The sequence below is a fragment of the Thunnus albacares genome, chromosome 18 (genome assembly GCF_914725855.1).
Source record: "Thunnus albacares chromosome 18, fThuAlb1.1, whole genome shotgun sequence".
Lineage (NCBI taxonomy): Eukaryota > Metazoa > Chordata > Actinopteri > Scombriformes > Scombridae > Thunnus > Thunnus albacares.
In genome coordinates, this window is record NC_058123.1 from 29436051 (window position 1) to 29451709 (window position 15659).

Here is a 15659-nt window from a genome sequence, read left to right on the forward strand (position 1 = left end):
GCTGGAGAAGAAGTAGCTCCTGAAAGAGCAGGGCTGGATGCAGCAGGAAAATAAGGCCCCAGAGGAGATATGGTGCCTGTTTGTCCAAAGCATCCAGCTTCAGGTAAGCTGTCTCAGCTGATTATGTTGCTTTGGAATAAGGACTAGTTTGCTTCAGAATTCACCATTCACAGTGAAATAAAAATGTAGTCTCCTCTTGAAAAACAAGAAAAAAAGAAGAAGTGGCACTTCTGGCATCAATACATGAACAAGATGGCTGTTGCTGCTCTGGATGACCTGCAGTAGATTTTCCTCACAAACCCTTCCCACAACTTATCTCACTTCCCTACCCCCACCTCTGCCAAACATATAAATATAATATATATACAGTTCACATCCAACAACATACATAGAAAGGATTATTATGTGGATGTTGATTGAAAAACAAATTTCATAATGTTAAGATTCAATCATTTACGTTTAATAACCAATTACACCACCTCATTCTTGTTAGTATTACTACTTCCCTGTAACACAGCACAGTCAATTTAAACATTGTTTAAACTCAAACAAGTCAACCAAAAGACATTGTAACCCAAATCAGGGAAACAATTTCTAAAACATTAAGAGAAACTCTCTGCTGTTGTTGTTGTAGTTAGAAAATATAGCTTACTGAAAAAACTCCCACACAACACTCATATTGGAACATACTTAAAGGGTGGGTTCACAGTTTTTCAAGTCTGTCTTAACTCAACAGTCTAAATGAACAGTGAAACATGTTTTTCTTGCTGTAATCATTCCTCCTGTTCATACTGGCCATTAGAAGATCCCTTCATAATGCACTGACAATCCACAATCCTCCTTCTGTTCAAAAATATATAAATAAATGTATCAACATGATAGAAATGTATAATACAGTACAAAGTCAAGAGGTTGTGTTATGTAGCATGACAAAGTGGTGAAGTTCTGTGAATGGAACTGCAAAAGCACAGTGGCATCTCTCGTACTAGGAAACTTTCTCCTGAAAGTTACAATCTTATCGCTGTTATTGCTCTCTGGAGCCATTTCTAAACAAGCTACCGTAATCGCTTTCTTTGTGGCAGAGGAACATGTCAGCCAGTGCAGCGGTGTGGCTCATTCATGTGTTTTTAATAGTTTTTGGACAACAATGGAGGTCTACAGCACAGACGAACAAGATTTGGAAGGCTTTGGATACACACACAATGCTTGTTAGTATATCAGTTCATTGTTGGTTTGGATCCAAACCTGAGATTTGTTGACAAGAAGAAAAATATAGAAAATTGCCAACCACATCCTTTAAGTTAAATGCAAATTTTGTTATTCTCAATTAGTATGATGTAAATTACATATAATACACTATTAGGTTTTTTTTTTTTAAATTAAGTTTAAATTAGTACAGGCATTATTACAATTAAGCAAAATACAGTTGAGCATAATTAATAATGTGTTTAAATTTAAATTTATACATTGTGCAACTTTTATAGGTATACTGAAAAACAGCTTAAGTTAAATGCAAATACAATTACTTGCTGGGAATATGTTGTAAAAACTACATATAACACACTCATTAAAAATGTATTTTTAAAAAAGTAGTCAGCCAGAATTAAACTTACCATAACAAGCATTACTACACTTGAAAATATTGTAGCCTATTCCAAAATAAAGTGCACTCTGTGTACTAATTACAATTTGAGTTGTATTGCTATGTTGATATACTTAGTAGTATTCCACTAAAAAAGATTTACTTTCATATTGGGAAAATGTACTCCATCAAACATTTAACACACTTTATATGCTATTAGTATACTTGAGGTTTGGAAAAAGAATCTACTTGGGGGGCTCACAAATTCCACAAGACAGCAAACTATTTCACCATATTATGTCTTTTTATTCAAAAGCATTTGCACAAACAGCACTATAATGAAAAACAAAACCTCAAAAAGTGTAATAGATAGAATCCCATGGTGATGACTAAATTGTCAACTTATAGGGGAACAAATGTGCAGTGGTAGCTGGTGTATAAATGATTCTACTTCCTACTAGAGGAATAAAAAACAGTTAGAGCCTAGAAACAGATGATTTCTATGTGCTTGTTAATTTTCAAGCATTTCTGTCAGAGAAAAACACCTTTAGTGGCCATTTAAATACACAGCACTCTGACAGATTAGAAAGGGAAAAGATTACATAAGAAATGCAGTGTCTGTTGAGGACGAGAGTCTGAATCGTTCCATGCTAAACCAAATGCTACATTTGTTCCAGTTTTCAATTTCAGAAATAAGACACTGGGTGATGTTAACATTTTTACATCAGAACTAATCAAACTATATACATTATTTTACAAAATTTAAAATAGGCTCAGAATAGTTTAAGACTGTTTGCTATTTGAGACCATTCAGAATACAGGAAAGACAGGAACAAAACACATACAATCATTCTCAATCAATCATAAAGCATCATTTTTCTAAACAAGTTCCTGCGTGTATATGATAATGCTAATTACAGATTAATGATGTCAATTGTTCCTGTTTCAGTTATCCTTACACAAAGCCAAGGTCCAGCTTAAGCTTACATTTAGATGTGTTGAGCCCTTTAAATTGCACAGCAATAAAGATCAGCAAATGTGTTATAAACTAGGTCTTCTTGTACAGACGATTCACTTTTTGTGAAGTGGCACTATTGCACAAGATGTAATGATGTCATTGTGGAATTGTTATCACATCCTGCAAACATATTTTGTTGGATTCTTCAGTCTAAATGTGGTCACTGGTGGAAACTCTCTACACAGGAGTACATGAATCCTGACTGTGGAGTGACACTGCAGTAACTTCACAAAACATAAAGTGTATCCATGACCACTAGTTCTGACTTTGTTTCCAACATCTACATCCGCTTTGAGGATGAGTTCCTGGAACTAGATTTGGCCTCTGCCAAGTATGTTCAGGGGTTGTCCACAGTGCTGCTGATAATGTTTGGTCAAGCAACAACAGCAACAGTAACCACCACTTTACTACTGCCTCTGTATGGAGCAGGAAAACCAGTGGAGAAGGCTTGCTGGACAAACCAAGATGTCCAGAACCTCATTAGTGTATGAGGAGAGAAAGCCATTCAGAGCTGGTGGTGCAGAGAAAAAAATTAATTATCCCTTTTCCACCGAGGAATCATAATCATTTTGTTCCACTGCTTTTATTTCTACTGTTTGCGGAAGTGCCATGGATTCTTCATCGGCATATAAACATCTTCACATAAATAAGAAAGAAAATAAACAATTATTGCCACTGTTTCCATTGTTGTCTATCCTAAAACTGCTTACTTCCTTTGCTTTTGCCATTTAAAAGTGGATATACAAGGAAGAACCTCGTACCAAAGCTTCACAAGGTTCTTAAAAGTTCAGGTTAGAGGAAGCCCTAAGTTACGGGTTGTTAAGTTCTGTCAGTGAAAAAAGGGCTTCTTGTTGTTAGTAAGCCCTGTCACAAAAATGATGGAGTGTGTACTGCTTCTGCCCTTTTAATGGCATACATGGGAAATGTTGCGATTTTTACAGTGTAGTGGACACAAAAAGAAGAGCGGTGCTCCAAAGACTGATAAGGTTAAAACGTCAGGTTATGTAAAGCCTCAGGTTATGGGTTCCGGCAGTGGAAAAGGGCTACAAGTGCCTTGTGAACAGCACTGCACTGATCTACACATTTGGATGAAACTCCTACATGTGCTGTGGTGAAAACTTTCACCATGCTGCATGTGCCATCTCCTCTCACCTAAAACTCTAAATAATGTTTTTAATAACACTCCATTCATGCATAACATTGAAAAAGTTACTCAGTACATCAACACAATGAGCAAACAAAGAAACAAAAAGAGAATGCATTTAACTTATTTTCAGTGTGATGTCATCAGAAAAATACCAGGATGTAGAGAAAAGTCACCTTTGGGAAATTATGATGAGTATTTTCACAAATTTCCAACATTTTATACATGACACAGCTAACCAAATCTTTTCACTGTCGACTCATTAGTTGTTAACAAAAATATATTTTGCTGCATCCCTATAAACATGAAACTGTAGCCCAAATCCTGTCATAGCAACACATTTTACAAACACCAATTGGAACTGTTGATTTTCAGAAAATCAAAGGTACTTTACATGTAATTACTGAAAATAAATCCCGTTGGGGGGCCAGGACAAGTGCTCGAAAGTTGGGATTCTCGCGAGTGTTCTCATTATCTCAATTCTGCCTGTGATGTGATCAGATCTCAATATGCATATTAGGTAAGCTGACAACGAACGTGATGCATCTCCAGCGTATGAAAGCCATGTGAAATACTCTTTGGACCCTTTCCCTCCATATTTTAGCGCTCCCTCAAGAGTCTCTTGCAGTGATGTTATTGTATGAGTTGTACTTTCTCTGCAGAGGCAGGGTCATCTGAGGCAGCTTGAGATAGCAAGAAGAGGTGGAGTTAGGTGGCTGTTTAACAGATTTGTTTCTTAAGAGTGTGGTCATTCACACATGGCTGAGATCTGATCTGATAGAGTGAATCACACCACCTACAGAAGTGGTCTGGCCAATCCAAAAGCATTCAGATGACGCTTTCTGCTTGCATTTACACCTGCATTAACATGTGCTTTCCCTGATCCAGATGAGATATCCAGATACAGATTGCATGTTAATACAAGGTTGAAATGGGGTCACAGTCAACTTGATGCTCATGGGGGCACATGGGGCATGGGGATCTAGAGCAATTAAAATGGACTGCAATGGTTTTTCAAGACAGATAAATTAATCATCAAGACATATACAGAAATATGTAAACAAAATACTACTGAGAACAAAGTACACACTGAGAACAAACAACTATACAAAGTACTACTGTATGGAAGAACATCCAGCTCAGAAGAGCTTCTGTAAATAGCAACAGGTGTCACAGAGTGGTGGTGTTGATCATTCAGTAGATGAACAGTATGATACTGTTCACTGTGTGATAAATGAGTGGTGAATATATTGTGATGATTAATTGAAAAGGAAATGATCTGAAATTAGCAGTAAATGACCTAAAATAAAAAATGGAATACTGTTACAATGAGAAGGGTCTCTGCTCCGCCGCAGACCTTTGACCTATGCTGATAAAAATAGTATTTAAATGGCACTTGTACCTTTGGTTAATTCAACAATTTGATGTCAAATTCAATATCATATATTGATATCAAAAACGCACCCACTGTCAGCAGCTTGACATCTACTCTTCTTCACGAAACAAAACGTATACAAACATCTAATCTTTGATACATTTGCTAATATTCAATCAAATTAGCCACTTTTTAATTCTGTTGTTACAAAAATAGAGATTTGATTGGTATTGAATGTTATATGCGAAGGCCTCAGTATGCTTCAAATAAAGTCCTTGTCAGATTGTCTAAAAGCGTTTGAAACAGCCTTTCTGATGTCAGAATTGGACGGGCACAACCTGACAGTCACGCCCCCTTTACGCAGCGATTGGTCAGGTGCACGAAGGTGTTTAAGTTAACTTCATGTGTACAACCTTGTTCATGCTCCAGCACGAATTCTTCCAAACTGTCTGAAAGTGTGTGGTGTTATCATTTGTACAAGCAGTCGTGTTGACACTATAAGACATGCAAAAGACCCAGACTTGTTGGAGAGAGGGGAGGCAGTGGGACACAGGACGAGGCTATGACGACAGGCGTTTCACCGTTAAGAACAGGAAGAAACATGCTGCCTTTAGCAGTGGTTGGACAACATATCATGCAAACTGCTTTGTTCAAAGCATTCTGAGGCACTACCTCCCAGATGTGTGGAATGACCTATGAAGACTTCATCGCAGTTTAAAAATTGCTGTAGAAAACAACAGCCGTACCTCAAAACTAACCTCCAAGGTCTTGTGCACAATATACCCACTTTGTTCAGAAAAAGTCATAATACATAATTACAATGGTAGAGTATAACAGCAATAAAACAAGTGAAAGTATGAAGTGGGTAGAAAGTGTGCCTGTTTGTGGAGCATCCAGTGCTGGAGCTGCAGATGAAGGTGTAAGCTGCTCTCTGTACTGAGTCTCTGTGTGGTCATTCACTGTCCAGCTCCTTGTGCTCTGAGGTTGGACTCTCTCTGGCTGGCAGCAGGTCGTAGTGACAGGGGATGTGGCTGTTTTTTGGTAGATCATATGGGTCCTGACCAAGCTGCACGTGGCCATTGCTGTTTCCAAAAGGATGGATGGTGCTCACAGTCGGCTCTGAAATCAAAGACAGATGAGTTGGCAATAATTTAAGTATTTTTGCATTATATTTTTTCATATCTGATAAAAAAACTAATTGCAATGTGATACAGGAGCAGAAAAGGAACATCATCATTGTGTGCTTTCAATAAAGATTATGATGTATAAAATAGCAAAATTTAAAGTCATGATCACAGACTGTGTGTCCTAATGATGTTGGTGATCCCTTGACTTTTCTTTTAGTGCCACCATGATGTTAACATTTGTGGTTTTGAATAAAACAGCTATTGGATGGATTGGTGTGAAATTTGGTTCAGACATTCATGTTCCTCTCAGAAGGAATTGAAAACATTTTTGATCCTCTGACTTTTGATCTAGCACCATCATCAGTTCAACATTTCAATCATTCCAAGACTTTTATGGGTTTATACATGTATGACCATGTACCTGCAGTTGTACTTTATGTTAAGTGCTAAACTAACATGCTACATCCACATCAACATGCTACAGTAGCATTGCCACTGTGAGCATTTAGGTCAAAGCAACGCTGTGTGCAAACATGTTAGCAACAGTTGCTTATTTACACCTCCAACAGACACAGAGCAACGTGAACATGAATTTGGAGTCATGTTTGTGTCCACCTGATGAATGTAAGATCAATACATTACTCCTTTTAACTCTGATTTGGTCAACACCAACTCCTGAGGGAAATATCTGTCTCTTTAGCAGCTAAATGCTCCACTATGTTCACCAGCTAGTCTACAGCTAACTGTGTCTGTCTGCTGTTTGGTGCTGAGCAGGTAGTGTATGGTGGGTTTTTAGGGTTAGGGTTAGGGTTAGCTGCCTGCTGCATCTTGTGTAATTTAATGTAAAATGATTTTATGTTGTTATATGTGAATTGCTTGCACTGATTGTCTGTTTAATGGCTTGCATTGTTCGTGTCATTTTTCATGTCTTTTTCCATAAACATTTTAGGTCTTCTATCCTGTCCAGCTGCTTCATGTTTTCCCTGCTTTTTTCCATTTGATTTCACATGTTGTTGGCTAATCTAACATCTGGCAAAGGGACAACAGTTGAAAACTTGCCTTTTGGCTGACACTGGCACATTTACAACACAGTGATATTGATTAATGTGCATTGTTCCTGTAAAAAAAAGAGGCTAAAAAGCTACATAGAGCTGAGGGGAACTGTAGAGTTGGTAATAATTCTTTCACACACCTTTCATCATTTGATCTGATATTCATATCAAAAATGTAGTGCAGCTTTAATACATTTAGAGCAGTTGAGGAGCGTACAACTGCACTGTCCTCATAGTAGGGTGTAAATGTGTAAATAAGGCAGATTTAGAGGTCTGGCTTTGCTTGAATAAGAGTTTTTTCATGTTTCCACTTTTGGAGATAAGTTGCAAGCACAACAAGCACAATTAAGACCGCAAGCAAGTAAGTGGCAATGTAACAAGCTAAGGACCTATTTTCTCCTTGTGTTTAATTTTTGTATATTGGATTGGATGATGTGACTATACTGTGACATGACATGACCGTTTATACTGTGGCAGTCATCCCTTTAATATCTGCGATAGGTCACTGAGAGCAATGTTTGGAATCGACTGAGCAGGGAATATTGGATTAACAAGATTTTTCACAATGATGACGAACCATTCTAAACTTAAGCTCCTTACTAGGGATGTGCAGAGAGCCCAGTATTTGTATTTGTATATGTTTGTTGAAGCAGCAAAATTATTTATATTTGTATTTGTATTGGAATAAAAGTGGAAATCTGCATGAAAATCCAGTTTTTGTTTTTATAACGCTTTTAATTTTAGGATATTAAAGTGTTAAAATAAGTGTTTATGAATAAACTATCTTACATAGTAGGTCCCCACACCGGGTTTCAAACTTGAGTCTCCCAGATTATAGACAACTGCGCTGACTACTGAGCTAAACCTAGTGCATCGCCAAAATGCATACAGACCTTTACTTATTTAAACACCCATAACACAGAGACAGCAAAGCATGTAACGTGTAGAGAAGAACTTCAAAGGCGATTCTAATAATAATAACATAATTACTCCTTACCAACTTCATAGACATTCCTGTTATTGGTCGGGCTGCTGTTGCTGATCTCAGCATACGGTGAATCCCGTCTGGCTGGCGACTTCATCTCCACATAGCCACACTCTGTGTTTTTGGCCATCAACAGGGGAGGGTCCTTTATTGTGGCGTATGGGTTTTCAGAGCTGTTGAGGGAACAGGAGCTGGCATGATAGGGCGTGCCCTTCACTAGATCTGGACAACAAAGAAAGAGGAGCTGACATGAATACCGACATTAAACCAACCAGTTTAGCTTTAGTTTATTTATTTGTACATTTCTGGAACCTACCTCGTAAAGATTTCCCCATGTATCTCCTGTCAACTCCATAGGCTCCTGGTGCAGAGAGGAAAAGAAATGAAGGTCAGTGAATGGTAGAAGTAAAATTATGAGTGGCACTAGACAAGGCTGCCATTTAAAAAAAGTACACTTCATATAACTCTTAATTAAGAATTTGGGTTACTATGGAGAAGATCATTCATCAACACTACTGGATTTAAGATGCAAATACAGCCCATTTGCTCATAATATTGTGAGATAAGAACACTTCTCATGCCCTAACAATGAAATCATTTCGAGATCTTAACTTGTGTCTTCATCTGTGTGGACACTCAGCCAAACATTGAGTGCAGCTTCTCTCATTCTACGTTTGAGCCTTCAAGTAGAATCCCTGTTATTTTTGCCCATTTAATTTGAAAGATAAAAACATATTTTTACCCAAATCAATATTTGGGTAAAAATTGATACAGGTATGTCGCCTGGAAACTTTTTTTGTTTCTTTTGCAGAGTTTCTGTATTTGCAGCACGTTTCTTGATGACTCGTGTTCTATTTGCTTGAGTTTTGATTTATTTGCGTAATTTGTTCCTAAATGCACTCGTGTTGTCAAAGTGGTGAGGATCTTTTCTTTGTTTGCTTGAGTTTTCTTTAGTTGCAGCTCTCTCAGCCACCATAGTGTACTGTACGGCGATAAGCATGAGTTTTGAATCTGAAGTGTGACTCTTTAGCTTTGCTGGAAATACTTTTTGTTTTATTGGTGCAATATAACATAATAAAAAGACAAAGGAACATAAGACAAGGCAGTTGGACAGTGTCAGAACATATAGACATTAAGACAAACAGCAAAACAGTTGACATTGAATGGAAGGAGTTTAAGGTAGTGTGTATGTTTATAAGGGGAAGACTAATGAGTAACAAAAAAAAGAGAAAAAGAAAGTAGAGAGAGTAGAGAGAATAATAAATAAAGATAATAATAACAATAATAATGAAAATGAAAATGGAAAATGCGAGCAGTTTGAGTCTTGTGGGGTTGTAATTTCATAAAAAAGGAGTGGAATATAATGAACAAGGCTTTTGGAATCCCCTAAAAATTATGAATTAAGATCTATAATGGGGTTATGGGATAGAGGCTCACTATCATTTAAAATCAGTAGCAATATAAAAGATGCTGACTAGTTAATGTCTCACCCAGTTCATTGAAGCAGTCCCCATGTTTCCAGTCTGCAGGCAGTGTGCCAGTGTGGTCAGCTAGAGGAGCTCTCTTTCTCTGCTCCCCATTTTTCAAGTTCACAAACATCTGGTTATTCTTGGCCTAAAACAGATGTTTAAAAAGGGACATACATTGGTTGTTACAGTATTCATTCTTACTCTCACATCTCTTTGCCCTTGAAGAATTCTAAAAAGTCCACTTCTTTACCTTTCCATAAGGAGTATTGTTAACATGCGGGGGACTGATGCACTGGGTCAGAGTGTGGTAGCTGGGGTTGGAGAAGTAGTTGCTGGGGTGAGCCTCACATGTTGGTGGGTGAGCATCTGAAAAATGAACAAGATGAAAATAACTTTTACCAGGATGGACGGTATGAGTCAGTTCATCCTGCTGTCAGAGCATAAGACCAATAATTAAAAGCATGTCAACCTGTGATGTCATCAAGAAACAAATGGGTCATACTGTAAAACTGTTATCAAGGTTTCAGCTCTGGTGAAGCTCCAGTGCATGTTTTATGGTATACTGTCTATAAAATGCTAATTTTTCTGAGGTATTTTGCCTCCACCCTTGGTCCAACAGTGGCAGCTACAGAAGAGATCTGTCCTGCACTTGTCATTCAGACAGTGTGGGCCGGACTGTCAAAACAAACTATTTATCACTTCCTGTGACCACATGACCTTCCTGCTTTTATATATATCTTGGTTTACAATATTTACCCCTACCTATACCTGTATATGCAATTAAACTAAAACAGGTCATGGTCTGCTGAAGTAAGATCCACTCTATTGGCTTTTGTTGCTCTATTGTTTTTGACTTTTCCTGTCAGTCTGAATTAATAACTGCAGCATAATAAACACTGATGTAAATCAATCCTAGAACCCCATCAAATATCTCACAGGTATATCAGCATATGTAACATATAGCACAAACTTTTCATAAAGAAATGTCAAAGATATGTTTTAGGTCATTCACTAACAAACACACTGAGCGCATTTCCATCTTCAAAAAACATTAGCAAAGCGGATTTAAAAAAAATATCTTAAAACCTACACTGCTTACATTCATGTTTTCTTGCTGGCAGTCTTCTTCACTGCCTTTGATAGCATGTTTCCAAGTTTCTTGGCATGTTATTGCCACTAACTGTCGATCAGTGGAAAAGTGTGAAACCGCCAATAGAACTGTGAATCACATTGCTGCAAACTTGTGTGCATACATGTGCATCCTCTTTCACATGATACAAACAATATGAAGTGCCAATTCATAAAAAACATCAGTCCAAAGTTCAAAAAGAAATATCAAATATTTGTTTTCATTTTAAACATCATGCACAGAGCTGCATCTACTTGGAGTAAAAAGCCACATTGGTGTAAGTGCACTAGATTTACTTCCTTATATTTACTTTCACCAGCAGCTTTATGTACTGTATCATATAATATGCAGCAAACCCTTAGTGTTCTTTAGACTAATATATCATGATTCAGGTCTACACCATGTGATGATTTTAAACATATAAAATGTTCTATAGCCTTAAGAGTGCATACACTCTAGATGGGGCAAAGGACTCATTCAGCATGAAAGTAAGTCTGTATTTTCATTTTACTGTAATATTGTGTAACTGATTAAAAACAATACAGCAATCAAGAAAAAAGACAAACATGTGGGGCAGTAAATGTGTCGGTTGCAGTCAACTGCTGTACCTGCGATGGTGTAATCAGCCGTCACCCTCATAGCAGGAGTGTAGGTCACAGCCGGCATGGTGGGCTCTTTACCCTTCTGCTTCTTCCTGTAGATGATGAAAAGGAGGAGGAGGAAGAGCACCAGCAGTACCAGCACAATGATTCCCGCAATGGCTCCGATCTGGTAGGTGTCTACGTGCATGGCTGCACTGGTCAAACTGTTGAGGCTGCCCACCACCACCACCACACCAGCTGCAGACCGAAGGAGGAGGAGGAGGACACAGAAACAGAGTTAGAGGCCTCAGTGTCTGTTGAATGAATAATGGTAGTGACATTAAACTCTCAACAATCAAAAACCCTCCTGCACACACATATATGTGACGTGTGTCCTCACCTTGGTCACAGCGGGCTCCCTTCCAGCCTGGGTTGCAGTAACATGTACCAGTCATGTGATCACAGGTGGAGTTATTTAGACAGTCACACACCTGACGGCAGCCATAACCATATGTACCAGGAGGACACTCTGTAATAAGAGAATGACATCACATTCAAAGTTCCAATGTCCACTTAAATGAGGCTCTCCCTATAACCCTTATAACAAGAAATATGAATGTATTCTTAACAGCTTCAGGAAGTGGAAATATTTAGCAAACATTATAAATACACTCTTTTTTATTAATCATGCATTATTTATGTAGATATGTTATTCAGATTGCAGTGAGTAGTTCTGTGATTTACTGTCAACTATCATCATTGCATGGTTATGGCTACTGTACGCTGTGATGTATGCTCTCTTCAGTTAGACAGCTCATATTTTGCTCAGCACAGATTAAGTGACTCACTAATTTACATAATGAATGTATGTAAATGACTCCTTAAGCAGTCTGAAATTTCAAAAAGTACACAAAAATGTGAAATTTGCTGAAGTCTCATTCATCTCTCTTAAATGTCAACTAATAAATGAAAGAACAAATTAATTTTACCAGTAGTAATAGGAATATATTGCCTTGGATATAAATGAAAATACAGTCATATTTACACTCAGGCTTTGTGTATTATAGGATCAACTTTTACACAGTTTACACACCAAATAGAATAACATGAAATTATTCTGAACCACTAAATGTGTTAAAAGTTTTATTATTTGAATCTTTTGAAATGTATTTGTATGGGTGTAACAGCTTGAGGTTGAAGAGCTGAACACAACTGAACTTGTGACTGAAGTTAAAGCATAGAGAGATGTTGACGTGTCAGCTGACGTCAAAGTGCTGAAAGACACTGATGAAGTGCAACCACTAAAAAGAGTTAAAGAGTCACTTTAAGTTCAAACATCAAAAGGAGTTGAACAGTCATTTCAAGTTCAACCACTGAAATTACACACATGAAGTGTAAGCATGTAGAGGTGTTGAAAAAAAGACATAAACAAGAGTGTAAAATTGCTTAAGTGAGCACAAGAAAACGTGAGTAAAATATGAGCAAAAAAAAAAAAAAGCTGCTTGCTGTTGGACCGGGCCACCATAAAAAGCAGACAAAACAGTGTTAACATACTTTGTTCACAGTGCCGTCCCATGAAGCCAGTGCGACAGGTGCACTGTCCAGAGATGTGGTCACAGTCAGCTCCATTCCTGCACTGACAGCTCTGAGAACAGTCCTTCCCATAGAAACCTAATGGACAGCCTGTAAAGGAGTCATCACATGATATATTTTCAAAATGTTCTATTTCTGAAATAAACATATTCATGTCTCAGAAGGGAATTTTGACCCTCTAGGTTTTATTATATAGAGTTGTACCTGTTTCTATGGTAATCTAATATATGTGTCATCAACTAGCTGTCACAGAAGTAAACTGCTTGTGTGTTTGTGTGTGACTGACGTTGTGTGCAGTAGAGACCGGTCCATCCTGGGGTGCACTTGCATTCTCCATCATAAGCGCTGCAGTAGGCTCCGTTGTGACAGTTACATGTGTGGATGCAGTTGGGTCCCCACTGACCGGGTGGACATGCTGCAGCACAATGACAACAACATGTTAGTGCTTGTCATACCAGTCCATGGCTAAGTGTGAAGTAAATGACATCAGAACTGCCTTGTATGTTATTTATCTTGAGTGAACTCACATTGAGAACAGTCGCTGCCGATCCATCCTGGGTAACACTGACAGGAGCCATCGATGGGGTTACAGGTGCCGTTGTTGGTGCAGCTGCAGCTCCACGCACAGTTCTTCCCGAAGCGACCACTGGGACACACTGTATACACAACACATTATGTGTTCATTGTTCATTTTCCTTAAATACATTTTAGCTAGAAGCACATTTACAATTTCTTTGGTTAACATGACACACTGCTAACTCTGAACTCAGTAACAAATGATGCAGCTCGTAGAGTATCGCTGCCAACTCAGATATCTTTCATGGAGTTACTGGATTGTTTTTGGCGTCCTGGAATCTTGGTTGCTTTTTAGGTTCACTGTGTCAAAGTTCATACACAAATGCTCAGTATTGTTATGTGTTATGTGCTAAACTCAGTGGTGGAAGAAGTGTTCAGTACTAGTAAGTAAGTAGTAAGTACCAATACAGCAATGTAGAAATACTCCATTACAAGTAAACGTCCAGCATGAAAAATCCTACTACAGTAAAAATACATAAGTATTATCAGCTTGTTGTAGTTTAATTGCGGTATTGCAGTAAAAGTAGTGGTTTGAGAGGTTGTGAGATGATTAATGGGAGAGGAAAGAAGAAAAAACAAAGTCCTGATACATAAATCTGTTTTCAGTTTTTGGACTTTTTCTCTACTCTTTGATTTTTGGTGAAATATTGGATCATGTGAACATTTATTGAAATGAAAGCATGTGAGAAGTTTAGAGGGAAAAATCACTATTTGGTGAAGCTGTTAACAACTCATAGATCTGGAATGTGACCCTGACTACACACTGCTTTTTGTAATACGTCAAAAGCCAAATATGTTGGAAGCCACTGGTTTCATCTTTAACAATTTGTTGTCAAATCTTCATCTGAAAAGTAAGTAAAGCTGTCAAATAAATGTAGTGGAGTAGAAAGTATTTGAGTAAATGTACTTAGTTACTTTCCACCACAAGCTATGTGTGTCACCAGATGTGTGTCCCATCAAAGGGATGTTCATGCTAGCAGCTGTCTTCAGGCTAAAATGCTTCTTGAACAGCTTTAATCTCTTGTAAGGGGAAATGCTCAGACAGCATCATAACTTGGAGAATTTTCGTGGAACAGCACGTCTGGTATGATAACAGGAAGCTGTGACCAGTATCAGCCCACATGGGTTAACCCTGCAGCCTGTGTTACACAGTGGAAACAGTGTGCTGCAGTAACAAGGCTGTATGTGCTGTGATGTGATGCTCACCCTCGTTGCACAGCGCCCCCTTGAAACCCGGCAGACAGTCACACTGTCCGCTGACATGATGACACGGCCCGTTACTATGGACACACTGTGGACAGGTCTGACTGCAGCGGTGACCAAAGTAACCCGGAGAGCAGACTGCAGGGAAACAGGGAACACAAAGGTGAGTTCATGTAATTAATGTTCAATGCTTGCCAAATTTACTGATGGAGCAGTTAATTATGCAATCAACAACTGGGACTGTCTTTAAATATTATAAAAAATATTATGATTGGTTACTGCTGGTTTTGTTCTGAGATGTTATGTTGTGAGATATTATTTTGATTTTTGAAGTAATGGTGCAGATTTGTGTAGAATACAGGTTTGTTGCATTGTGCCTCTTATGAAGAGGTGAAGAATTAATGTGCAAACCTGACAATTCACATATGCAACAGTAAATCCAGAGTGATAAAAAAAACATCCACACATATCACACCCCAAAAGGAGCTAGAAAGTGGAACCTGTCTTGTGATTGTTTTGTCAAAATTGTAGTTTACAAAATGTGTGTGAGGCCTGCTTTATTTATGAGGTTAGTTAGTCTGAAGTAAACTGAAATGTTTTATTTTTTTTTTACAAAACCAATAACTTTTAAGGAAAATTGCAGTTTATTTATTCATTTAATTGTCTAACTGCTGTGTGTCTTGCTGGGGGCTGGGGACATCTTTTTAGTGATGTCACTGTGTTCCCAGATCTCACCTACTAACTTAGTGAGTAAAATGTCACTGTTTGAAATGATGGACAAAGATACCAACTTTAAACCTAACTTAATTTAAAGTTTAAGTCTTA

General features: G+C 38.0%; 1 protein-coding gene across 1 annotated transcript in view; it reads right to left on the reverse strand.

Annotated features, from left to right (window-relative positions):
• Positions 1 to 1608: 1608 nt before the first annotated feature.
• The window catches only part of megf10 (multiple EGF-like-domains 10), a 69041-nt gene continuing 54990 nt past the window's right edge, over positions 1609 to 15659 (reverse strand). Inside the window, exons 15-25 of the mRNA XM_044334423.1 lie at positions 14838 to 14972; positions 13583 to 13711; positions 13342 to 13470; positions 13017 to 13145; positions 11863 to 11991; positions 11490 to 11720; positions 10003 to 10118; positions 9774 to 9897; positions 8600 to 8644; positions 8296 to 8505; positions 1609 to 6238 (exon numbers count right to left, since the gene is read on the reverse strand). Of these exons, the coding sequence (XP_044190358.1) occupies positions 6072 to 6238; positions 8296 to 8505; positions 8600 to 8644; positions 9774 to 9897; positions 10003 to 10118; positions 11490 to 11720; positions 11863 to 11991; positions 13017 to 13145; positions 13342 to 13470; positions 13583 to 13711; positions 14838 to 14972 (1544 nt within the window). The 3' untranslated portion in view covers positions 1609 to 6071. The remainder of the gene's footprint in view (positions 6239 to 8295; positions 8506 to 8599; positions 8645 to 9773; positions 9898 to 10002; positions 10119 to 11489; positions 11721 to 11862; positions 11992 to 13016; positions 13146 to 13341; positions 13471 to 13582; positions 13712 to 14837; positions 14973 to 15659) is intronic.